The 26425-nt window shown below is 34.2% G+C and overlaps 1 protein-coding gene across 2 annotated transcripts in view; it reads right to left on the bottom strand.

Annotated features, from left to right (window-relative positions):
- The window catches only part of LOC150101113 (all-trans retinoic acid-induced differentiation factor-like), a 131050-nt gene that overhangs the window by 57991 nt on the left and 46634 nt on the right, over positions 1-26425 (bottom strand). For both annotated transcript variants that reach the window (XM_090401363.1, XM_090401362.1), the window contains exon 4: positions 12976-13047. In XM_090401363.1, the coding sequence (XP_090257489.1) occupies positions 12976-13047 (72 nt within the window). The remainder of the gene's footprint in view (positions 1-12975; positions 13048-26425) is intronic.

Here is a 26425-nt window from a genome sequence, read left to right as displayed (position 1 = left end):
TTAACATGAACCTAAAGTTAAGAGTCATATCCACAGAACTGAGGGAAGTCAAAAAAGAACTTTGCTGACAACCAGAAGACCTTTTTTTGAAGGGGAGTAAAGAAAAAAAAATTTTATCCAAAAAAAAATTTTTATAGAAAGGGGGGGAGTTTTATTAGATCCTGACTGATGTGTCTGAAAGGACAGACCATTCACTCAGGATTTAACATGTTTAAAATTGAGGCTGAAGGAAGAAAAACTTGCGCTCCAGCAGAACCACAAGGGAAATTTCTAAATGTATAAGAAAATATTTGCCTTTCATGTAAGATATCATAATACTATATTGTTTTATTTATTTATGAGAAGAGAATTATTTAAATATCACCTTCATTTGAGATGACTTATTTTTCTGTGATCTAAGTAACCTGTGAGCAAGGGTCTAATGGTCGCATGCATGTTAAACAAAAAGCCCGAGGCAGTGCCGTACAAGGAAAAGCCCTAGACAGTGATGTACACTATGATAGTCTCGTCCCCAGGTACCTACAGCGCCCTACCTGGGGACAAGACTATCATATTGCCATGTGGAAAATTCAGAAGGAAAAAGAGGGCACTAACAAGAGAAATAAAAGGGGCTTGCGAGGTCAACGAAGCTCTTTTTTTTTCATCTCATCGATTGTTGTTCCGAGGCCTTCCTGTTCGAGTGGATGGTGCACAAGAGAGTGATGTGTAGCGGCGGGAGATTCAAGTAGTCTGTTCGGTGAACTCCTGACGGAGTATCAGCATGTGATAGCGAGCACTCTGCTCGGACGGAAACGATGCTGTATACAAAGATAGGCCTATCGAATGGTAACCTGACCCTGCAACGTGGCATGATGGAAGATTCAATTAGCAGGCAATACAAAAGGTAGAAAAGAACAGCAGACCTGATTCCAGTTCAGTGATGGTAAAGTAGACTTTTTGTTTCATGTTAATTAGTTTGCATTGGAGAGAAGAAATTACCTTGTGATATGATTGATGTTTGGACAGTCTAGCTAATGAACTCTAAGTAGAATTTTGTGATATGTAACATAATTGATGTCCATCTGGCATATTGTCCTGGACCGATTTGTTAATGAGAGAGGCACAATCAAATTTGTGTGATATATGTTACAGGTAGAATTGAATTGAGATTGCTTTGATATTAGGCTTCAGCGCTTAGAAGTGAAATTTAGGAAAGAGAGAGAGTTACTGTTTTGGTAGTACTGTGCTTAGTGATATGCTTAGTTTTGGTTGGATATGATTTTTGAACTAATTTAATGTGAATTGACATTATAACCTAGAATTGATTTTGCATGACTGAGTTTATTGAATATGTGGTATAATATAACTGTAAATGTGTTTCAAGTTTCAAATAAACATGTATTTTGTTTAATTCTGAGTCTTGCCTGAATATGACAGTCAACTCACCACTCATAAAATTCTGAACCATAAACAGGAGGGGATTGGTAGTTAAAGAATTAGTTTAAAGGCCACGACTGTCAGTAAGGGTTACTAATGAGTTTATGCATAAGAATCTGGGTATATCTCGCTGAATAGAAATCCACTCTATTATAGGATATAAGCTGGCGCAGTGTTAAAAAACAAATTTGCATATTATGCAAATCCGACAAGGGGACAAACTCAAAATTTTGGTAAGCATAGTTATGACTGCAGAGTAGATAATAGGAAGAAGTAAAAGTAAGGTTTTAGCGATAGGTAACGATCTAACACTAGTTCCTCCTCATTTAAATCTATTTCCCCATCAATTAATTCACTAATTTCGTTTTCAACCATATCGCAAAAGTCCTCTGTGGCCATTACTATAGAAATAATTTTTTTTACATAAAAAAAGCATTACATATTGTATGTAACTCAGAAGAAAATGAAGTGCTCAGCTTTAGAAGATTAACACACTTATGATTTTTAATGCGCTTTCCTGGCAGAAAACGAAGACAACTTTCAACAATAATTAACACTTTATACGGTAAACAATGGACGTACATGCGTGCTAAAGGATATTTCCCCTAAAATTCGCTACTTATAACTACATGCGCTATACGGGCAGACACAAATTTAATGAAAATAAAATTTGATTTTTAAGTCACGCGGTGAAAAATATATGAAAAGATAAAGGGTTACTATAATTTGCAGAGGGGGTCATATAAGTACCGCATTATATGAGGGTTACCTGTACTTAGTTTCTGTCTAAATTCATACTGGTTCTTAGAGAAGTAGCAGTTTTTTCCTACAAATATTTATTATTACATTTTTTACTAATTTCTCTAATATTTTAGAGAAAACTGGAAGTAGGGAGATTGGCCCATAATTTTTAAGATCATTTTTTCATCCTTTTTTAAAAATTGATATTATTGCAGCTTTTTTAAATTATTTTGGAACCATGTCAGTCATCAATAATAAATTGAAAATAGTCATCAAAGGATCTATTGAATATTTCTGCACAATGCTGACATTAATACCATCTTGTCCTAGAGCAGAAGTCTCATTATATTATTTTTGATTTCATTCTCACAAGTAAAAAAAAAAAAAAAGTACATTGAGCTCTCATTTGTTTTAAAAGTTCAACTTACTGATAGAGTATTAGGTATATTTACAAGTTTTTCATTGGCAGCTCTGAAATAATTATTAAAATTTTCTGCTAAAGTTCTTTCACTGTTTAAATCTATATGCTTGCTGTTATCATTACTAAATCTTGGAAGTGTTGGTTCTCAGATATTTTTGCCAAGTATAGAATTTCCATTGTTTTTTGGAACTATCTTCACATTTCAAAAATTCATTAAGGAATACTCATTTTTTCCTTCTTTCAATTTATAGCTTACCTGATTCCTATAATGTCTGAAGCTATGCTCATAGCATTCATTGTGAGGATATATTGGTGCCTTTTATACATCTTAACTCGGAGTTTTATATATTATTTTATGTCTTGTGTTATCCATGGCTTCGTTGATTTGTGCCTATCTCCTTGGAGTATGATAGTTGCATATTCTATTTCAGTATTTAATATGTTAATAAATTTGCAGTACGCATCATCAATATTAGTTGTGAATTTTATCTACTACCAGGATATAGAACTTAATTTATGTTTTAGCATGCTGTAGTTTATTCTAGGATACTGGACACTGACATCTTTTGTCTGTAGATGCTGATTGTAGATGGATTTTAACAGCTATCAGAAAGTAATCTGGTAGCTGTTACTGAATCATTACTGAAATGTAAAAACACTGCTGTATGGATTTTATCTGTTTATTTATTTATTCGTATGGCATGAATATCAAAACATGCAGTACAATACACTTTAATAACATATAAAATTAAAAGTCAAAAGTCATTTTAAAAACCAATAAAATTAAAAGGTTACATCCATATTGGTCAGATAGTTCATAGCTTCGGGTGTAGCACTTAAAAAGTCCAATTTGTCTCCTGAATATGCTCTGAGATAACACTGAGTCACAATATGGTTCACAGTTTGTCTCTGAGCTCCACAATCACAATGCAGGGATGGTCGTTTACCCCATTTAAAAAGCATGTCCGCACATACACCATGACCAGTTCGTATTCTATTAAGCTGAGTCCAGGATTTTCGTGGGAGGTGTGAGCAAGCATCAAAACTTTCTTGTATTTATCTTTTATTTTATCTGTACTTTGTGTTCTTACAAATTACACAGTAACTGAAATCCCTTCTCGTAACATTTATGTATTGCTCAAGGCTATACATGGCTAATAAGCCAATGTGATCGAGAGAATGACAACAGTTGCTTAGCAAATCAATAGTTATGTCACCAATCATGATAACATTAGCATAACCGATGTCGTGCAGAATGCTATCAGTGCTTGTGTAAAGTCGTATGAGATCTATAAATAGCCATTATGTAGTAATTGCAGTTTTCTAAGTAAATGTTAATATTCTCGGCTGTTTCCATTATTGTACTGCTAATATGTTTAATTGTTAAAGAACTTCGAGTAAAGACCATTAATCCCCGAGATCTGTTGCAAGCCCTGCAGTGATAGTATTTTTTAAAACCTTCTAAATATCATAAGTCAGCTTTTGAACTCTTTTATCCATGTTAGTATGTTTAAATGCAATGCTTTTAAAGTCAGCTCATTACTAAAATGTAAAAATCTTCCTAATTCTATTAGATCATTTGAATTATACAATTATTAAAAATAGTTAAACCAATATCCATGTTATCAAAAATCCATTGTAAAGTAATCCATTTCTTTTGTTATTTTTAAAGTTTTTGAAGGTCTTATTCACACTTTATCTTCCATATATGCAAAGTGTAATCTTTTCTCATTAAGAATTTACTGTCTCCTTTATCCAGAGATACTTATAGTGTTTGTCATAATTAAATTTTTTGTTGCATAGAGTAGGTGTTCCATATTTGCACTAAAATATTCATTCAAGTATATTTTTCCATTTTTAAAATTACTACTTATATCTCTTACTTATTTTGTATTTTATATTCTTGTTCCTTCCAGCAATTTGTTTCTCATCTCCCCAGATCAAAATTTTACTATAATGTTTTGGCATGGTTTTTTGTGCATTTTGGAGTTAGTGGACTGCTTTGATGTCCTTTTCATTAAAATCCACTTGAATTTTCTAAGAGATCTTTGGTATTATGGCATACATGTTTTCATATGGATCTTAAGGACACCTACTATTTTCAAATTTTCCAGTTCTGTATTTTCAGATTTAAGTTCTTGGATTTCCTCTGTTAGTCCAACTATAATGTAAAAAAAGTAATTTATTTTGGCAGAGGTGTATTCAGCAGAATTTTTTATTTTAGTTACCTCTTTCTCTAAGTTGCAAATCACACTCATTAAGTTAGCAATAGCTGCACTGGTGTTAGGGCTGAGTGATTCATTTTGCTTGCAAGTGCTGGTTAGAAATGGAATATATGTTGCATTGGGACAAAGAACTTCATCGCTGTATGCTTGGTTGATCCCTAAATTTGCATAGATTAGATTTCCAGTTCTGCTTTCTGCCTTTCAATAATTTTTTGTACTGATTTTCACTCATAGCTGCACAGTAAAAATTATAGTCGTTACACACTTGAGAGTTTTATTATCAACTGCTATTTCAGCACATACCTTGCCATTTTTCTAAGATTAGCACTAAGATAATTCTCTCTCTCTCTCTCTCTCTTTGTTCTATTACTTACCTTTTGAATATGTTAGAACGCTGTGGCAATCCATGGATTTAAAGATATTCTGTTACACACTGTTATGATACTAATTCACAATTAACTATCTTAATAAAGGATTAAAATGGGTTTATTTCGAGAAGAGTACAGAGAATAAATACCACAAAAGTGGCAAATCTTTTGTAGACTAATAAGAAAGCTTTGAAATGAGGAAAGAGTACCACAAAAGGAATCAAAGATTATAACAGTTATAAAAACTGAAGAAAAGGATATTCCAGATTTTTTTATACAACTCCAGCACATGAAAGGTTGTCAACTTATAGTTTATTAATATCATGGAAAAAATTAAAAAAGCTTTTTTTTAATCATTTATTTATTTATTTTTTAATAATCTAGAAATCCTGTTCTAGAGATGAAACATGGAACATTTTCATGACACTTCAAGACCTCTGATAAATGGGGCAATGGTCTTACATTGGGCAAATGAAATTCATCTTTCACCCAAAGACATTCACAAACATCAATACTCATTTTGGGATTTGAACTTGCAATCTAATGAAAAACTTAATTACATACTAGATAACAGAACAGTAGCATAACAGATCCATGAGAATACAATAATAAATGCATATCAATGCTCAAGGTAGAAAAGGCCAACAGAAAACTGAAATGTGAATAGGAACCTGTACTAGGTGGCATTTTTTTTATATGATTCCTACTTGTGAAAGGTTTTTATAAACTTATAGTGTATTAGTACCATGGGTGAGTGGATTAAGGATCCCGCCCCTTATTTTTATTAATTTATATTTTTGGCATTTTTCTTTATCATTGTCTGGAAACCCTGATCCAACCATGACCAAATATGGAATTCTTTCTAAGCCATTCAAGGCCTCCAGTAAGCAGGGTGGTCTCACAATGGGAAATTCATCTCCCACCTAAGGACAATCTATGCCCATAGTGGGAATTATCTGGCCTGCTAGTTGGAGAATAGATAAACTAACCACTCAGCCAACCAAGCTGGCAAATCTAGCCTGAAATGCTCAAGTACAGCAGTATAAAATTTTTGTAGTATATATAATGTATAATTAGAAGACAAAGTCACAAGGTCAAACCCAGATGATAGAGTGGAGCTCTCCTCACACCAATTTATAAAAATGACAATAAAATTGAATGTAAGAATTAACAAAGAAATCTCCATACTTACATAAATCTTTAAAAGGAAAGTTTTATAAGTATGAAAATTTCTATATAAAATATAAGTATGCTTATGTAGATACTTCCTGTGGAAAAAAAAATTATATAAGCATACTTATATAAGCATACTTGAGAGAAAGATAAGGAAAGTTGTTGAAAAGAAACTGGTAAAGAAAAATAATGGGAATATAATCAGGATCATTCGTTATCTTAATTGTTCATTCATGTATGAATAGAGAAATATATACAGAAATGAGCACATAACAATTCATGGAGATAGTCGATTAAATGAAAATGAGCAAATTTGCTCTATTATGTGCCAACTGGAAAATATCAGATGGTTCACTGGTCTCATCTTCAAAAAAAAATTTACTTGGGCTCAACCCATCTTGGATGGATGGAGAATTGCCAAAACTTTTTCTTGACCTGCCTCTGTCTCCATTAGTTGGTTTGTGGAAAGCAAGAGCACTGAACACAGGTGAAGGCAGACATCTAAGTTAGTATATCAACCACCTGAAGCTGGCTTTTCTGAATTGTTTGTATTAGCAGGTCTTTTTGCTGACTTTCTTCAAGAATGACAGCATTAGGAATGTAATCTTGCCATGTATATCCTAGTACTGATCAAAGGCATGTTATTCCAAAGCTTCCAATGATATTAACTGCTTTTTGAGTAGTAATGTTCCATGTCTGGGAACCATAAGTAAATATGGATTCATTGATAGTTTTTACAGATGAATTTTGATATATTTGTAGTGATGAGACTGGATTTCCTGATATTAGTTAGGCTTTAATGTAAATGAAGAGTTTTGTGCTTCCTTTTTGCTATGTCAGTTAGAGTACTGATGTAAGAATCAATATAAGGATCATTAAGCTTGTAAATTGCTACAATAAAAATTGACCCCTCTCTTAACAAGGAAAAAATTGTAGACTTAATCAATACATGATTAGGACAAAATGTCAGAAGTCTAAATTGCTATAGCCATCAAAACATGGAGTATGCCAAACTCCAATAAATCTAATCAATCCACAGCAACCAAATCCTCTGCTTAGAACTTCATGTTAGTAGGTTCATTTGCAGCTTTAGATATATCCCCCCAGCAATATGCATTAAACCAGACTGGAAGAAACTTCTAAGAATTAACTAAATCACTTGAAGTAAAGGCACCAAACCTCTGTGATAGAGGACACCATATGGTGGTAGATGATGTTCAATGTTGGAGTAATACCACTGCTTTGTTTGCTGGCAGCTTCAAGTGGCCAAAAAACCATATCTGGACTCCAGAGTTACTCAGTTTACCTTTTCATATTTTTTCCAGCATGCAATAGTGATGTTTCAGAGTTAGATCAAATATCATGGATATACCAACATGTCTTCTTTTAACAAGAGCACAACTTTAAAATGCTTATTCCACAGATTAGCAGTTAGATAGTATACTGGACTGAACCTAATGGGAATACTTTAGGAGGCTCCCAGTTCAACTAATGAATAATCCTGATGTTATTATATTGCCAAGAGTATACCTGCCTGGAGTAGTGGTATATGGAGAATGTTAAGCTACAATGTGATTTGCAGAAGAGTTGAATGAAACTTAAAGATTCCATTACTGTATATTCTGTCCTTCCAAATTTCAGTTCAAATTAAATAACTACCATGAATACTCAAAATGAAAATAAATAATTTACATGCATAAAAAGGCCAACTTCACAAAACCTTCCAGATTCACTTCCCCAATTTCTATGCTTTAAGTGTCACCCTCAATAATATTTACTTTCAATCTGCAAAACAACACCTATTTTTCCTAAAAGAAACACAAACTTCAGCTTAAATTACTACTTTAGTTTTCCCAACTATACTCTTATTTATCTTTATAGATATCTCAACTCTTTGTATCTTTATGGTATTTGTTGCAAATGTTCACTCTGATGTATTATGTAATCTTCCAACTTTGAATCTTCTCTCTTTGCTCTTCTTTGGCTAAAAATCTCTCTGCCTCATTTATCAAACAATTGGCAGTGCCTATTATTCTAATGCCATTAACCATTTTGAACTTTTTGCTCTCATTTCTTTAAATGCTAATTTTCACCGATCAAAACTCCATGATAGTAAGGCAAATTCCTTTGAGATTTTAATGTTCACAATTCCCACTGAATTTCCTTTTTCACCTACAGTGAACTAGAGGTGAAGAGAAATTCTATTGATAATGATCTTAAACAAAATTGTCATGTATTTACCAGAATACCAAATAACCTTAGCCACTGAATTAGTGTCCATTACCATTTGTCCAGGGTGCCCTTCTATTCAAATCCTCCTGCAAGGACTACATAACATAATCATTCCTACTGTCCTTTTCAACTTATCATCAACAAATAATTGAATATCTTCTTCAAACCATCCCCAATGTTATTAACATACAAGCTAAATGGCAGTGGCCAAAGCACAGTAATGTACCACTGGTCAGCCTTATGCTCTACCACAAACTACTGAATATTTATTACCCATCAGACAGCCTCTTACCATGCCACCAACTCACTATCCATCCCTACATCCTTTAATATGCAATCACTTATTGCATATTTAGCAGAATACCAGATGTTCTCTCCCAACAACATCATAGCACAGGCAGCTAGTAAACAGCCACTAGACAGTACATAAGATTGAACCTGATGACAACACATTCGGAAACTTCTTAACCAGTTAGGAAGTAATTGAGATTAATTCCTAGATAATTTAATCTGGAAAATAATTTCAATAACACTGTAGATAAAAAAAAGAAAATTTTCTCTCAAGAAACAATATAAAAAATTCAAATAAACAAACAAAAATAAATAAATAAAAATCCAAACAAATAAAAAACTCACACCAAAAAAAATTTCAAAAACACTTTCATATGCACTTCATCAATATTCATGGTCTTAACTCCAACATAAATGATATATATCACCACTTACACACATCTGAACTCAATCAATGATTCCTAATAGAACCTCAACTAGCAACCACAAGTTCTGGTCTGTTTGGCCAAGTAGAAGGTATCTACTCTCCAACCAATGGACTATGGGTTCAAATCTTGCTGTAGGCTTGGCTGAGAGATGAATTACATTGCCTGGTGTGAGACTGCCACCCTACTTATTGGAGGCTTGAAGTGGCCCGAAAAAGTTCCACATTTGGTCTCTAGAACAAGTTCTATAAACTGTATAAAGCAAATCAGAAATATTAAAAATGAATTAATTACATAATAAACAATGCAGATAAATTTGTAGGTTTATTTAGAAGAATTTAATATCTTATTTAATTAAAGGGATAAAAAATCCCTCATTATTTTAAAGCCAAATAAGAAACTCGCAGATCGAAATCTAAGAGTTTCATGCTGAAGAACGTTCGGCAAGTCCAAGCGTAAGTCTATGCCTGGTGTTACAATACTAGGGCAACTCAGAGCAAAGGTGGAGCAAGCTACTATCACTGTCCTTAATATTTTCTCATAATGTAAAACGCAGCTCCTAGGAGATGTATTACTGTTTTACATTATGAGGGAAGGTCACTACCCAGACCGGTTTGGACCTTCTTTACTGAGGTCTCATAAGTGAGTAGGTAGACCTTGATAATACCAAGGTTTTAGTGAACAGAGCAAACATACTTTTACTATATGAATTGCCAGAAAGGTACACCCATCAATTATTACTACAATAAAGAAATTCTTTATTGTAGAATTTAATATCCTTAATACAGTTGGTTTCGGAGAGCATCTTAAAATCAACTTAAATCAATACATCCGATTGCTCTCAGGTTAAATGGCATATCCAAAATACATAAAGCTGATGTTTCTCTTTGTCCAAGAGTTGGCAGCAACCTACCTTCTCTATAAATATTTATCCAAGCTTCTTAAGGCTCACACTAGCCTCTAAAACTCAGCTCCTTTTGCTGAAAGACTAGCAGATATCCAACTCATCTCTCAAACATTCTTAATAATAGCCTGGATATTTGAGAGAGAACTTGAAAGTATTGTTAAAGGTAGTGAAAGAAAAGAGTGACAGAGTTAGAATGGCGAGTCTGTTGCCACGGTATGACAGAGAGGAGTTTAGGAGGAGGGCCAGAATCGCAAATGATATCATGCGCAGGTTATGCAGACGGTGTGGTGTGGAATTCGTGGACATGTGGAACGAGTTTGATGAGTGAAAGCATTTATACAAGATGGATGGCCTGCAATAGTGAATGCAGAAGATGTCAAAATCTTGCAGGACGACTTGGATAGATTGGAGTTCTGGGCTAAGGAGAATGGATGTCAATTTAATATGACAAAATGTAAGGTTATGCATTTTGGGGGTGAAAAGATTAGCAGCAGTATACCACATTGGTGGAACTGTACTCTAGGAGATTGATGAGGCCAGGGACTTGGGAGTGTTGGTAGATAGGGGGATGAAGTTTAGGGTGGCACATTGCAAAAGTAGCTAAATCAGCTCATCAACTCACTTGGTTGTAGAAAAATACCTTGAAAAGCAGAGACAAGCAAGTTATTGTACCTCTGTACCGAGCCTTAATAAGACCTCATCGCGACTACTGTGCCCAGATTTGGTCACCTAGGTTCCTTCTTGATGGAGAGGAGGTGGAGAGGATCCGGAGGCAAGTGACTAAGATGATAGCAGGTCTATGGAATGAACCATATGAGAACAGGTTGAAGATTTGTGGGTTGCAGAAATTAGTTGATAGGCAGAAAAGGGGAGATAATGATTGAGACATTCAAATTGCTAAAGGTTTCTATAGGATTAACTCATAGGATATTTTTGAGATCAGGACTGGTGGTGGGAGAACTGGGGGACCTATGGAAGCTGAGCAAGAGTGTGGTTAGCAGGGGTGTTAGAGCTGGGTTCTTTACTTTTAGAGTGGTAAATGAGTGGAATAAGCTGCCAGAGTCTGTTGTGGGTGCTAGGACAGTGAGCGAGTTCAAGGCAAGGTATGATAGATACTGTGAGAATGTCATATAGTTGTGTGGCCATGATGTTTAGGGCCTCCCTCAATGAGTCTAAGGACTTCCTGGAGTCGCCTGTAATAATAATAATAATAATAATATAGCAGTCTTATTTACTAATGTTCCATTTGAGGAATCAATTGCTATTATATGTTCCTGACATCATATGACTGTTTCATCATTGCCTTCAATCTTCCTTCTTTACTAGGAAAGTTTTATTTCCAAACATTTGGCTTGGCAATGGTCACCTCACTGTCACCTCCTATTGCTAATTTATTTGTGGAAAAATTTGAGGATGAAGCTCTGGCACCAGAGAACTTTAAACCACACACTTAGTGGTGTTATGTTGACAATGGTTGTATTGTCTGGAAACACTCTTAAAGTCCTAGAAGACTTCTTTTGCTTCCTGAACAACTGTCATTCAAAATAATCAGGTTTACTCTGGAGATTGAATCATATGAAAATCTAACATTTTTGATGTCCTTTAAATAAAAAGAAGTAGGGGGGACTAGGAGTTTATTGTTAGATGTCTATAGAAAACTAACTCACATAGGAAGATCCCTATAATCCAGCTACTTTCAACAATCCTCAACAAAAGTCAGCTTCATCACAACTTCAAAAAAAAAAACTGTACTTTAAACATAATTAAGAATGATGAAACAAAAAAGAAAGAACTTATATTTCTGTCAACCAGTTCTTTCTGAATGGCTATTGCAAAGTGAATTTTGGAATAGCCAAACTAAATAAATTATTATTCTCTGAAAAATTCCAATGAACATGCTTTTCTGAACATATACTGAGCTGGTCATGCATCGATGTATTACTATAAGACAACTTCTTTACCAGGATGTTTTAAGAAATCTACTGAAATGATTTGTTTCACAAGGCACTTTAAGCAAAAAATCAGGACCTTATCATGATATTTGGGTGTCTCTAATTTATTTATGCAACGTTTAAGACTTTATGTCTAATTTTATCAGACAAGTTTATCAAATCACTTAACATATACAGTCATAACAGAATACCTTAGATGCAATTAGGAATAAAAAGAAGACTACGTGAATTTAATTGCAATTTGTAAACTTTATTGTATTTGGTAAATATTAAGTCCTAGGATAACTACTTTGAAACTAATGTTTTTGAAATATTTTGATATTTAGATAACCAATCTTAGTTTCTGTGTGTGTGTGCATGCATACATAAAGTTGCAGGTGCCAAAAGACAAAGCAAAATCTGAACATTCTGGAAAATAAGAAGTTTCTTCTGTTGGGCAAAAAGTGAATAAACATGAATTTTTCCTTTTGTTTTCATATACTTATTAACTTATTGATTACTCCTTAAATGTATTTATTTTTTTAATAGTATTAAACAAATGTAATTAGTTTCCATGATCTAACATAATAAAGTGAAATAATTTATATGCTCAAGTATTGAGAACTGGAAAAAAATCTTTTAATGCTTGGTAGTTGAATATATCCAGCTTGGGAGAAGTGAAAGTAAAGCCCACATATTATAATAAAAGATGTACACAGAGACAAATTACTGATATCAAATATCCTATTGATTTACTAAAATAAGAGCTGACTATACAGGCCTAATACTTGTGAAAGAAAAAATATTCTATTTATATAACTTCAGAAACATGAAATATCACTTACAAGTATTCCAAATAAACCAGGCCCAAAAAGTCTTTCTTCGAACAGTTTCTCAGAGGATTGTTCTGAATATCCCTGGAGGGAGAAAGGGAGAGAGAAAATTAATTTTAACTAAAGAACACAAGCAATTAGTTTAAATTTTGTATTACTCTGGAAGAAGTAAAAAATTTACCATGTAGTAGCAAATATTCATATACTGATGTGTTTTTTCCCTTGCTTATCTCTTCAGAGACATCAAAAAAATAATGTAAGAAAAGTTTTAAATATCATTATTTCTGATTAAGATTTATCAACGCGTTAGCAGAAGATGATTATTTAATATATTGCCAGATATTTCAGTTTGAAAATAACAAACTATCATCAGTGGCTTGACAGGAAACAGTCTTTTACAAGGTAGAATACAAACAATTGATCATTCAAAATTAGAACGAGCTGTGTGATGTTACATCGCTAATCACGATATCATTTCACTGAAGAAATGTAAACATAAGAGTGAAGAAATAAATTATATGTACAGGTTCACAATGTCATACAATAAACTTAATTTATAAAATCATATTAAAGAAAGATATCATTAGACAGATGTAGTATCTAGAAGGTATCAAAAAATATATATACACCTAAACCTCTTTTTACGCGATAGATATGTTCCTAAAAATTATGCATAAAAAGAACTACTGACTACATAGAAAAAGTGAAGATTGGTTCCACACCTGGAATATAAGCAAAATAATGAAAAAAAAAAAAAAAAACATTAAATTCATTAGGATCATAAGATTTTTTTAAGGGGTGCTTAAGGGTCAAAGCTGTATAACTGAGAGGAGACCTCCACATAGCCTTTAAAGGAATGCGGAGAACCGACCAGGGCTTCTGACCTAATGTCCAATCCTCACCTTCTCATGGTGCACCCTGTTGGGTATCTACTTTGATACTGAACGAACGAGGATGGGCTGGCAATTTGGGATTTAGCCGACCAAATTGTATTCTTATTGGTTAAACCAAAATAAAAAATGATGGTACAACATGACAAAATTTCATGCCGGCTGGGGCGTCGCCCGGTTAAACAAGGCCCCCGTTGTTTTCGCCAGTGAACCAGGGCGAACAGCGAAAAGTCAGCTACTGGAACAAATCTGAAAACAAACCCCAACTCAACATCACCAGAGTTAAAGATTGGTACTATCAACGTAAGAAGCCTGAATGGCAAAGAAATGGAGCTAGCTGAGGAATTAGATAAGTACCAGATCGACATAATAGGGGTGACTGAAACAAAAAAGACCAAAACTGGTGAGATCTTTCTGAGCAATAAATACAAAATGTTATATTCAGGCAATAACAATCAAGGAAAAGAAGGAGTAGCCATAGTATTCAACACAAAATACGAGGCTAATCTTCTTGAATGGCAGTCAGTCTCAAGTAGAGTAATGTGGGCAAATATGAGAATGGGGAACTGGACAATGAGACTTATTTGTGCCTATGGTCCCACAGAAGGTTCTACTAAGGTAGAAGTGGAGGAATTTTTTGAGGCTTTAGAAAAAGCAACTGACACAATGAAAAAGGAAAAGTTGGTCCTTGTTGGGGATCTAAATAGTAGAGTAGGGAATGATTGTGAGACATACAAAAATATTTTGGGAAAATTTGGAGAAAAGAGCAAAGCTAATAATAATGGCAAATATCTGTTGGATTTCTGCTCAGGACATGGACTGGTTATTACTAACACCATGTTCCAACATAAAAATGTGCACAAATTCACCTGGAGAGAAGAGGCTAGGAATAAGAAAAGTCTCATTGACTATGTTATTGTTGATAGTGGTGTTTTCTCCCTGGTGCAGGACACCAGAGTGTACAGAGGATTTGAAATTGGAAGTGATCACTATTTAGTCTTGAGCAGGATAAAATTGAATTTCATATTGAAAAGAATAACATGTAAGAAAGTTTTAAAGCGAATAAAAGTTGAGCAGCTCTCAGATGTAAACTGTAGACTAAAATACAGAAATATTATTGAAAAGAAAATGAAAGAGTTTGAGAACAGGAATCAAACCTTGGAGATTCAGTGGCAAACTCTGAAGGAAACATTGATTGATTCTGCCAGAGAGGCATGTGGTGAGGTTGTGTGCAAGGATAAAAAAATCAGAACTCCCTGGTGGACACAGGAAGTTAAAGAGGCAGTGAAGGAAAAGAAGAAAGCATATCAAAAGTTCCTGGCAAATAAGTCAGCTTTTACTCTTACAGAATACAGAGACAAATGTAAGAAAGCTAAACAGTGTGTAAAACTAGCTAAACAAAAGTCATGGGAGGACTTTGGCAAGAATATAGAAAATAAATATCAAGAAGGTGGCAAAATATTCTGGAGGTTGTTGAAGAAGCTTAGGAATGGAGGAAAGAGTGCTGTAAAAGGAATTAGAGATGATAAAGGTGAAATGAAAACAGGAGAAAAAGATATCCTTGAAGTATGGAGTAATTACTTTGAAAAACTGCTAAATGAAACAAGCAGTGATGACAGCACAGTGATAAAAAACACTGACCAGGCATGCAGTCAGGAATACATATCCATACTTGAAGTAGAAAAAGCCATCAAATGCTTGAAATGTGGAAAGGCAGCAGGAGTAGATGATATTCGACCAGAAATGCTGAAGTATGGTGGTATAAGAGTCTTACAGTGGCTGCACTGCATAGTTCAGAAAGCCTGGACAGAGGGACGAATTCCCGATGATTGGAGTAGAGCTCTCATAGTACCCATATATAAAAAGGGAAATAAAACTGAATGTGAGAATTACAGAGGTATTTCCCTACTGAGTGTTCCTGGCAAGATCTATGCAAGTATACTTGAGAAACGGTTGAGAAGAATTGTGGAAGAAAAGCTTGGTGAAGAACAAGCTGGATTCAGGCCAAATAGAGGCTGTCAGGATCAGATCTTCACTTTACGACAAATAGTCGAGAAAGCATGGGAATATAACAAAGATCTGTATTTAAGTTTTGTCGATTTGGAAAAGGCATATGACAAGGTGCCAAGAGAGAAGCTATTCAATACGCTGCAGTTATATGGTGTCAATGGGGCATTATATCAAGCAATACTTAGTCTTTATTTGAGTTGTGAGTCAGCAGTTAGAATTGAAGGAAGTACAGGAAGATGGTTTAATGTTAAATCTGGTGTGAGACAAGGATGTACATTATCCCCTCTGTTATTCATTATCTATATGGATCACATTATGAAGGAATGTGGTATTAAACCTGATATCAAAATTGGAGATGTTAATGTCAGCTCTTTGCTTTATGCGGATGATGTTATACTTCTAAATAAATCCGCTACAAGTCTGCAAGATTCTCTGACTAAATTGAATAGCTGTTGTAATAGATATGGTATGAAGGTCAGCAATAAAAAGACAAAGACAATGAAAATAGGCAGAATCATTGAAAATGTCAACTGTGCTGTGAATGGAGAACCTGTGGAACAAGTAAAACATTTCAGCTACTTAGGCACAATTTTTACTGAAGATGGTAAACTAAATATAGAAATAGACAACAGAATCAGCAAAGCTGGTATCGTGGGAAGTCAATTGAATAAATTCATATGGAATAAGAAAGAAATTTGTTGGAACACTAAATTAGCTGTATACAAGACTGTGTTCAAACCAATTTTAACTTATGGATCTGAGAGCTGGGTCAGAAGTGAAACACTTGACCAAAGACTAGAGACCGCAGATATGAGAGTCCTGAGAAAGATTCGAGGCGTGAACAGATGGCATCAATGGCAATATCATATTAAAAATGAGGATATTAGGAAAGAACTTGACATTGTCAGCATCCAGGAATGCGTTAGCAGAGCTAATCTCAGATGGTATGGTCACTTAAACAGAATGGGAGAGGAAAGATTAGCAAAACAAGTGTTCTCTGCCAGGTTGGCAGGAAAACGACCCAGAGGAAGACCAAGATATAGGTGGATTGATATGGTACAAAGTGCCTTAGACGATAGAAATATAAGATCTGATAATGTTGGAGTCTTGACAAGTAACAGACTGATTTGGAGGAAAATTGTAGATAGGAAGTTAGTAATGATGTAATTTTTTCATGTAGTACTGTCATATCCTGTACACCCCTTGAGGGTACATGGCAGGAATTTGATGATGATGATGATGATGATGATGATGATTTTTTTATTTACATTTCATGGAGAAAACACATGCATATAATGAATTTTAATAACTTAAAAAAAACATTCATTTCAATTGTTTGCTAAGGATTCTATGAAAAAATTATGTTATTCGCTATCAGTTTCTGACAATAAAAGCGAAAGCTTTTGTTTTTGTGAGACTGTAATATCACTAGAACTACTTGATATGGTATTATCGTCATCGACTTCTGCCTCAACTTGTGGAATTCTTCTTGTCATGTCTTGAACAAAAGTACCACTGGTTGTTTCAGTAGTTTTAGGCATGAACTCAGTTATTAATTGCTGTGTTGATGCTTTAGATAAGTCACGATATAATTCTCTGTATGAAGACATTGTTAACAACTTAAGCTCATGTGAAAACTTCCCAGCACATTCTTCATTTGGATAATGTCGGGCAAAATAATTGCCTAAATTACTGGCTAGTTTAAGACCTTCTTTAATTATATCAGCAATAAAAGTAGGATTATCTTGATCATTATCATTAACTTCTTCACTTGCAGGAGTCTCAGAAACAATTTCCACTATTTCGTCTTCGCTAAGAGGTTTATTAATTAACAATTCTTCGATATCTGCCGACGTAAAATCATGAAATCCTTCTCCGCCAATTTCACATGCCAAACTTATTATATTCGGGAATTCTGCAGTATGGTTGAAGGGAACAGGAGCATTCTCTTTAACACATGCATACCAAATAGCTTTTCAGCATGATTCATAGTTTCTGGTCTCAATTCTGATAACGATAACCGAACCTGATAATACAATACAATACATAACTGAAAATTTTTTCCACACATCCATAACTGACAGTGTTTCATCATCATTTAGCTTGTTCAAAATGTACTGAAATGTTCATCTGACATAATATGTTTTAAAAGTTGCAATTATACCCTGATCTAGAGGTTGTAGCAATTATGTGGTATTTGGCAGCAGAAAAAAAAATTGCACATTTGGGTGTTCTATGGCAAATTGACCGGGTGCATTATCAAGAATCAAAAGCACTTTAAATGGGAAACCCTAAGTCATTCAAATAGCATCTAACTTCTGGCACAAAATGTTCATGGAACCACTCAGTGAAAATATCAATTGTCACCCAAGCTTTTTTGTTGGCCATCCAATGAGCTGGCAATTTTTGAAAATCTATGCCTTTCATTGGCCGTGGTCTTAATGATCGATTTATGAGCAGTGGTTTTAACATCTGATCTCCTAAAGCATTTGAACAAAATAGGAGTGTTATGCGATCCTTTGCTGCTTTGAACCCACCAACAGTTTTTTTACATTTTTGATAAGTAAGTTATGTTTGGCATTTTTTTTTAGAAAAGGCCAATTTCATCCATATTCCAAACTTGTTCACGAGCGTAACCTCCATCTTTAATTGTTTTAGCAAGTTTTTGTGGAAATGATTTAGCAGCTGTTTCACCTTTAATCTTTATATTATGAAGAGCATGTCTTTTAATAAACTTAGCCAGCCAACCATTGCTTGCATGAAATTCATATTTTTTCCTCGATTGAGATGAAGTATCTGGCTGCAGTTTTTTAATCTGTTCATAAAATGAACAGATTAAAAAAGATAATGTACAAAATTCTTTTTTGTACATTATCTTCTATCCACATCACTAAAGCTTTTTCAGCCTTTTCTAGAACAACATCTCTTGTTGATAATTTCGCACTTGATTTTGTACTAGAACATACCGCTTTTCTAATAGTCTCTTCATTTTTCTTTATAGATCTGACAGTTGATTCACGAACTCCAAAATGCTTACCCACAGCATTGCACCTTCCCCAGTTTGAAGACGATCTAAAATTTGAATCTTTATATCCAAGGAAACAGCTTTATATATATATATTTTTTTTTTTTGGTTATCAGCAACATCATGTGAGGGCTGGATTAAAATCTTCGGTTAATGAAATGAAAGTTTGAAAATTACATATAGCTTACCATTTATTATTTCTTAATTTTATAACGCGATTTTTATTTTGATTTCACTTAAAAAATACAAATACAAAAAATGCGGTAACTGTGTTGTCTACTCAAACACCAAATTCAAACTGCTAAAAACTGCTTTTTTTTATGCGCAGTCAGTTATGTATTGTAATTCGGGGAATTCCCAATAAATGAAATTCGTAAGAATTTAGAATTTTCTTAATCGAAACGAGAATGCAATTCTACAAAATTCTCAGAATTTTCCAGAATTTAGAATTTTCTTAATTGAAATGAGAATGCAATTCTACAAAATTCTCAGAATTTTCTTGAATTATGGATTTTTTCCTAACTTAGATTTTAGGTTGGTCACGTAAAAGTGAATAAAAATCACGTAAAAAAAATTATTTTTGATATCCCAATTCACGTAAAAAAATTCGCATAAAAAGAGGTTTAGGTGTATATATTAATGTATTATGTTAAAAAGGAAATCTAAATATGGAATTGTTTTAGGGACTATAGCGAATTCACGTCCTTTTGAAAGGATAAGTGTTTTACTATCCGTTAAAGGGCATCCGGACATGCTGATAATCCAATTATCTGAAACATAGAAAGGCTTGATTTGTCTAGCAACAAGGACATCGAATTTACGGTTAAGATGTCAATTTTGTTTATTAAATGAACATTGCAGATCATGACCCCACTAACAGGCAACTGAAGAAATTAAATTCCCTTCTAGATGAGGTTGCAAGTTTAGATGCAGACACCTTTCTATGGTGTCTGCATCTAGACGTGTTTAAAAATTCATTTTTCAAGACTCCTAGGTTTTATGGTCTACCAAAAATCCACAAGACAGACATTCTTCTGCGTCCTATTGTAGACTGTAATGATTCACCTACTGACTGCATAGCCAAATATCTAGCAAACTTACTGAAATCATATATAGACAAATCTCACTCTTTTTTGTAAAACTCTTCCGATTTCTTAAATAAAATAAATCAATACTTTACACCCTTGTATCAAGTTCACCATGGAAATTATAATTTGTTATCTTTTTCAAGATAACAAATTATCCTTTTTAGACATCCTTCTCTTCCGCTCACCATCAGGTAATTTAATTACATCTGTTTACAGAAAACCCACTTTTAATAGACATTACATTCTAAAGCAATCTGCTCATTATCCTTCTCAAAAGACAGGAATCATTAAATGGTTAATTTGATGAGCTAGAACTAATTGTTCAACTCTCCAGAAGTTACAGAATGAACTTTCTACTATCAAACATTACATAAAGTTAAATGGTTCCTCCGAAAGGACCACACAACATCTGTTCGAATCCTACAAGCCAAACAAAAACAACGAAGAATCTATATGTCAAGTTCCAATACCATATTTCTCCGGAATTTGAGAACCAATTTCAAGAATTCTGAAGAAATATGATCTAATGACTACTTATATTCATATCGATCAAATATCCACCTATTTCCCATGTGACTGCCATCTTTCTTGCTTTAAACAAACCGGATGCTCTATAGAAAAAAGAATACAAGAACATCAATCTTATATTCTTCACAACAAATCTAATAAGTCTGGACTGGTGTAACACGGAATAGAGAAAAGCAACAACATTTCTGATCTAAAACTTGCATTCTACACAGATGACGATATAAATTTGAATGCCTATTCAAAGAGTGCTGAGGCATTACTTCAATGCCCTAACTTGAACCGAAATGACTGCATATCCTTGTCAAAAATATGGGAAAGTTTGATCCGAATAACACATTAATATATATTTTTAATATCTTCTAGATACTACATCTGTCTAATGATATCTTTAATATGATTTTATAAATTATATGTAATTTATTTCTGCACTCTTATGTTTACATTTCTTCAGTGAAATGATATCATGATTAACGATCTGATATCATGACTAACATCACATGGCTCATTCTAATTTTGAGTGATCAATTGTTTGTATTCTACCTTGTAAAAGACTGTTTCCTGTCAAGCCACTGATGACAGTTTGTTATTTTCAAACTGAAATATCTGGCAATATAATAAATAATCTTCTTGTGCTAGCGTGTTGATAATTCTTAATTTCATGTCACAGGTTTCTCTAAAAAATTGAATAATTTCTGATTAATCATCAGACCTCAAAGCTGTATGAATGCCTGTATAGCAAAGTTCCCGTTTGCAGTTCCAAGATATGCGTTGCAAAATTAAGTATGGTGGAAGAAGCATTTATTTAAAATTTAAACATAAAATTAGATTCTCTTTTTACAAAAAATGCTGCAATGCAATGTCAGTTAATAAAAGCTTATATTCTTCATACCTCAGTTGTTTTTATTTTCATATATTCTGTATTAATTAAGTTCTAAAGCTTCAAATAGTAGCATTTAAATATATAAATAATTAAATAACTCAATTAAGTCAGGAAAACCTATTCAGCTGAAGATTGGAGAAGTTTTCCAATCTTCGGTTTTCCCTGATGGAAAAGCATTTTACATCTTTAATTGATGCTTAAATCAATCATATGCTTTAATCATTTATTAATCACAATGATTCTTGTTTCTATATGATTTGTCATGCCAATGCATATAAAAACCTCAGTTTCATAAATTTCCTGATACTTATTGTCAAGGGGTGTTCAGGGCTACTATGACAATGCTACATGATTAAATCTACATTATTATTAATCTCCTATCAACAATTTCCCATTGAATTAGTCTATTATTTGTCAGTGTTCCAATATTGCCATATATAACATTTCATTCTTCTAAAGCACTTCTGATTGAATCAATACACATAGATCTTAGTATTCCTCTATGTATTTTTCCTATCATCTCAGCATCAAACATCTATTTGTTATTCAGGCCTCTAATTCTTCTCATAACTCTCACATGTTTGGTCTTTAATCTTTGATCAAGTGCTTTATTTCAAAACACAACACTCTCAGATTGATAACTGCCAGCCTGGTTGGCCAAGTGGTCAGCGTTATCAGCTCTCCAGCCAAAAGGCTGCATGTTTGAATCCCGCTGTGGCATGGATGTTTGTGATTGTATATGAAAATAACAAATTTAGTTTAATCCTTTATCCAAGTGTAAGCAAACAAAGTTCGCACCTAAAGTATCTTCCCGATAGAGGCAACTCGTGGTAAAGGTGGACCAAGCTCTCATCACTCCTTGTCTTAGTATCTCCCATAATGCAAAGCACATTGCAAAGCTCTTTGCAGACAAGTATAACGCTATGCATTAAGGGAAGGGCCACTACCCAGACGTTTCGACCTTTATTGAGGTCTCGTCAGTGGGAGCCAGACCCAGAGGTGGTGATACCAAGGTGGAAGCAATGGAGAAGTAATATTTACCTATAGAAGTTACCACAAGGTGTCTCACCTTATTATTAAATTACACTGAATTTAGAGAAAGATGTTGGAAGTTTTATCCACTTGGTTAAACTATAATAAATTTAGTAAGTTAAGGGGATAAAAAAATTATAACTAAGATGAAAAGCGATTTGGCTTTTCATCTTAGTTATAATAAATTTAGTTTAATCCTTTATCCAAGTGTAAGCAAACAATGTTTGCGACTGAAGTATCTTCAGGACTGAGGCAACTCAGGCATAGCATTATACATGTCTGCAAGGAGATGTGCTTTGCATTATGGGAGATACTAAGACAAGGAGTGATGAGATCTTGATCCACCTTTACCATGAGTTACCTCAGCTGAAGATACTTCAGGTGCAAACTTTGTTTGCTTGCACTTGGATAAAGGATTAAACTAAATTCATTATAGTCTAACCAAGTGGAAAAAACTTCCAATGTCTGTGAAAATATTGGTAGTGGTGGGCAGTAGATGGCATTAGTGTAGATGATGGTAGTTGTGGTTTGTTCTAGTTGGTGGAGACAGAGTTGTAGAGTATGTGCCCTCCCTTGATGGGCCTTTAGATGCCTCGGAGGTGTCATGTAATAATAATAATAACTTATATGGATCTGAACACATATATCTTGAAAACTGCTAAAGTAGTGTTTTGAATAATTTCTCTCTTATTCCATATAAATTTATCCAGCTGGTTCCCCACCATTCCAGCTTTGCTTATACTGTTAACTATACCCATAATTAATTTGCCATCTTCACTAAAAACTGTGCCAAAATAGGTGAAATATTTTACTTGTTCTATAGGTTCTCCAGTGAGAATGCGGCTAAAGTTTTGTATGTTCCTGCCTAACTTCACAGATTTGATCATTTTAGTGCTGATTTTCATGCCCAATTTATTATAGTTGTCATTCAATTTAGGTAGGGTATCCTGGAGATGTTCACTGGATGTGTTTATTATTATTATTAGTAGTAGTAGTAATCATTATTATTAAAAGAGACTTCCAGGGAGTTAGGGACTCATTGAGGGAGGCCACATACTACACGCACCAGCTGTCATACTTGTCCTTCAATTCATTCACTGCTTGCACATACATCTAATGGCAGTCCATTCCAATCATGCACCATTCCATGAGAGAAAACTCTAGACCTCACCCCTTCTTAGCAGCATTCATTCTCAGCTTCCAAGGATGCCCTCTTGTCCTTTCCCCACTCTCCATAAAATGAAAAATTCCATCAAGTGAAATCCTGTATGATCCTTTCAGAAGTTTGTAAGTATCAATCATATCACCCCTCTTTTTCCTGTTTGCAAGCTACAAATTCTCAATCTGTTTTCATAATCAGTATTCCACAATCCTGATATCATTTCAACACTCTCCTTTGCACTCTCTCTCTCTCCCCTGTATCAGAATCACAAAGGAAACCAGGAAACCAGACCTGAACACAATAGTCCAACTGAGGTCTTATCAAGGTCTTCTAAAGAGGCAATATAGCATCCTTATCTTTACATGAGAAAGTTTGTTTCAGCATTGCTATTATTTATATTTTGAGTTGTATGTGCAATCTTTGCTACATGGCACTTGAACTTCAACTTCCTATCTATTAATATTTCAAGATCCCTAGCCTGATCAGTTTCTTATAGTATAATCCCGCCAACAAAATACGACATTGGATATCTAATTACACCAAAGTGCATAACTTTACATTTCTTAACATTGAACTGACATCCATTTTTCCATGTCCACAATTCCAGCCCATTCAAATCATTCTGCAAGTACTGCATATCAGCTACATTCCTGATTACCTACCTATCTTTGCATTATCAGCAAATAGTTGTATGTTGCCCGTCAAATCCTTCCCAATGTCATTAATGTACAAATTGAATGAGTGGCCCAAGGACTGATCCTGCGGTACACCACTGGATCTTTTGCAGACGCGCATCTCCCACACTACCCATATACGGAACTAAAGTACTATAGGTTGACCAGCCAACCTCTCGTATATGGGCCCAACATAAAAATAAAAATAAAATAATTAAAAAAAATCACTTTTGGATATATTTCAGTCAGCCATTTTCTCCCATATTCTCCAATTTATGGAGCAGTCTTCCATGCTGTATTCTGTTAAAAGCCCAAGCAAAATCCAAAAGTGTCATGGTGTATCATTTCACCTGGACACATCTGCACCTAACTTGGGAGCATGTGCCCTCCAATATCATATTCCTCCAATTTAATCTGGCTACAAAACAACTTATTACATGGCACGAAGCTCCTTGCCCATGGGTTGTCTGTTGACTTCTTTCCAAGTAGTGTTGTATTATAAAGAAATCCATGTTGATGCATCTGAACAGAAATAACTGTTTCCCCCTCTCACAGTATGAAACTGTTTTATTAAACATAATTCTATTATCAGCATTAGCTGACAAGGATATTACATGTAAAAAAACAGTTAAAATGATGTTATTAAGTTTAATAAATATAAACCTTCTGCACCACCAATTGCTCATCTTTTCCTTCTTCTTGAGTCTCTTTCCTTTCATCACCCTTAATTTTCCTTTCTGTTTTTAGCTGATGCTCACCAAAATATTTTGATGAAATAAACAATATTTCCCTTTGAAGGTTATCTCCATTTTCTAGTATTTCAATAAGCATGACCCATCACATGCATTATAATGTAAGAGTCTTTTCTTTGATATGCATGATATAGTAAGTATTCAAATTACCAGATGGAAGTCTGTTACACAAACTGGAACAAATGGAGGATGGATATGAATTGGTGATATGGATATGAGAGTGGCTGATGGACAGACACCGAAGTGTAGTATAGAGAAGCAGAAGCCAGGAGAAACAGGCAACTAGCAGTATGCAACAAGGCTCCTCTGTGCTTGGACTACTGTTTTGATTTGTACATAAATGATACAGGAAATTATTTGAATGTAAATAATTGTTTTTTAATAATGCAAAAGTGGTTAGCAAAACTTTGGCTAGTAAGAGCCAATCAAGGCAATATAGAGAACTTGCAGGATGATATAAATAGGATAAAAGATAATGGATGCCAATTTAATCTGGAAAAGTGTAAGGCATTTTGAGATGAAAAGATTACAAGTTGTGTGCCACACTGATGGAAATGCACTCCAGGAAATTGATGAAGCTAGGGACTTCGGGTGGTGGTAAATAGGAAATTAAACTTCAAAGGCCATATTCAAAAAGTGGCTCATTACTTGGTTACTAAAGAACACACTAACAAGCAGAGATAAGTTATTATTCCTCTTTATAAGGCTTTGAAACAGTCATATCTAGATTACTGTGCTCAACTGAAAAATGGAGAGATGATCCGGAAAATGAAATAGTGGAGAGATGATTGAGAGGCAAATGAATGAAATAGCGAGTGGCCAGTGAAACAATCCTCATTGGAATAAACTGAGAGTTTGTGAATTATGTGAATAAATTAACCAAAAGAAATAATATTTTATGAAACATAAAATATTATTTCATAAAAATTAAGTGGATATTAAATCCAGCATTATTTCAAAGCCAAATATAGAAACTATAAAAGTTTCATATGAAATTTGACCAGAGAGCTTACGGGAATACACTCGCCGATATTTACGAGTTGCCCTGGCCTGACCTTATAGGAGAGATGATTGTTGCCCAAGCATCCATATATTCCTCTCCTATTGGTCCATTTTGAAAAGGTTTCACTGGCCTGACAGCTGTTTCAAACTGGTTGGTTTTTGTCAGAGACCAGGCAGAAACCTTAAGAGAGCAAAAACTCACAGTACTAAGTAACTTGAAACATCAGAGAGGTGTATGTTTCGTAAGCGAACTCTCAGTCGGTGCATAAAAGTATTTACTAAAATAAAGAGACAAAAGGTTTCACTTTGGCAATGCAAATTTATAAAAATTAAGTGGATATTAAATCTAGCATTATTTCAAAGCTGAATATAGAAACTATAAAAGTTTCGTATGAAATTTGACCAGAGAGCTTATGGGA

Source organism: Typopeltis vanoorti, chromosome 12, assembly GCF_054136105.1.
Source record: "Typopeltis vanoorti isolate ZY-2024b chromosome 12, IOZ_Tvanoo_1.0, whole genome shotgun sequence".
NCBI lineage: Eukaryota > Metazoa > Arthropoda > Arachnida > Uropygi > Thelyphonidae > Typopeltis > Typopeltis vanoorti.
The sequence above is the reverse complement of the archived record's forward strand: the minus strand, read 5'-3'. Positions and strand labels throughout refer to the sequence as shown.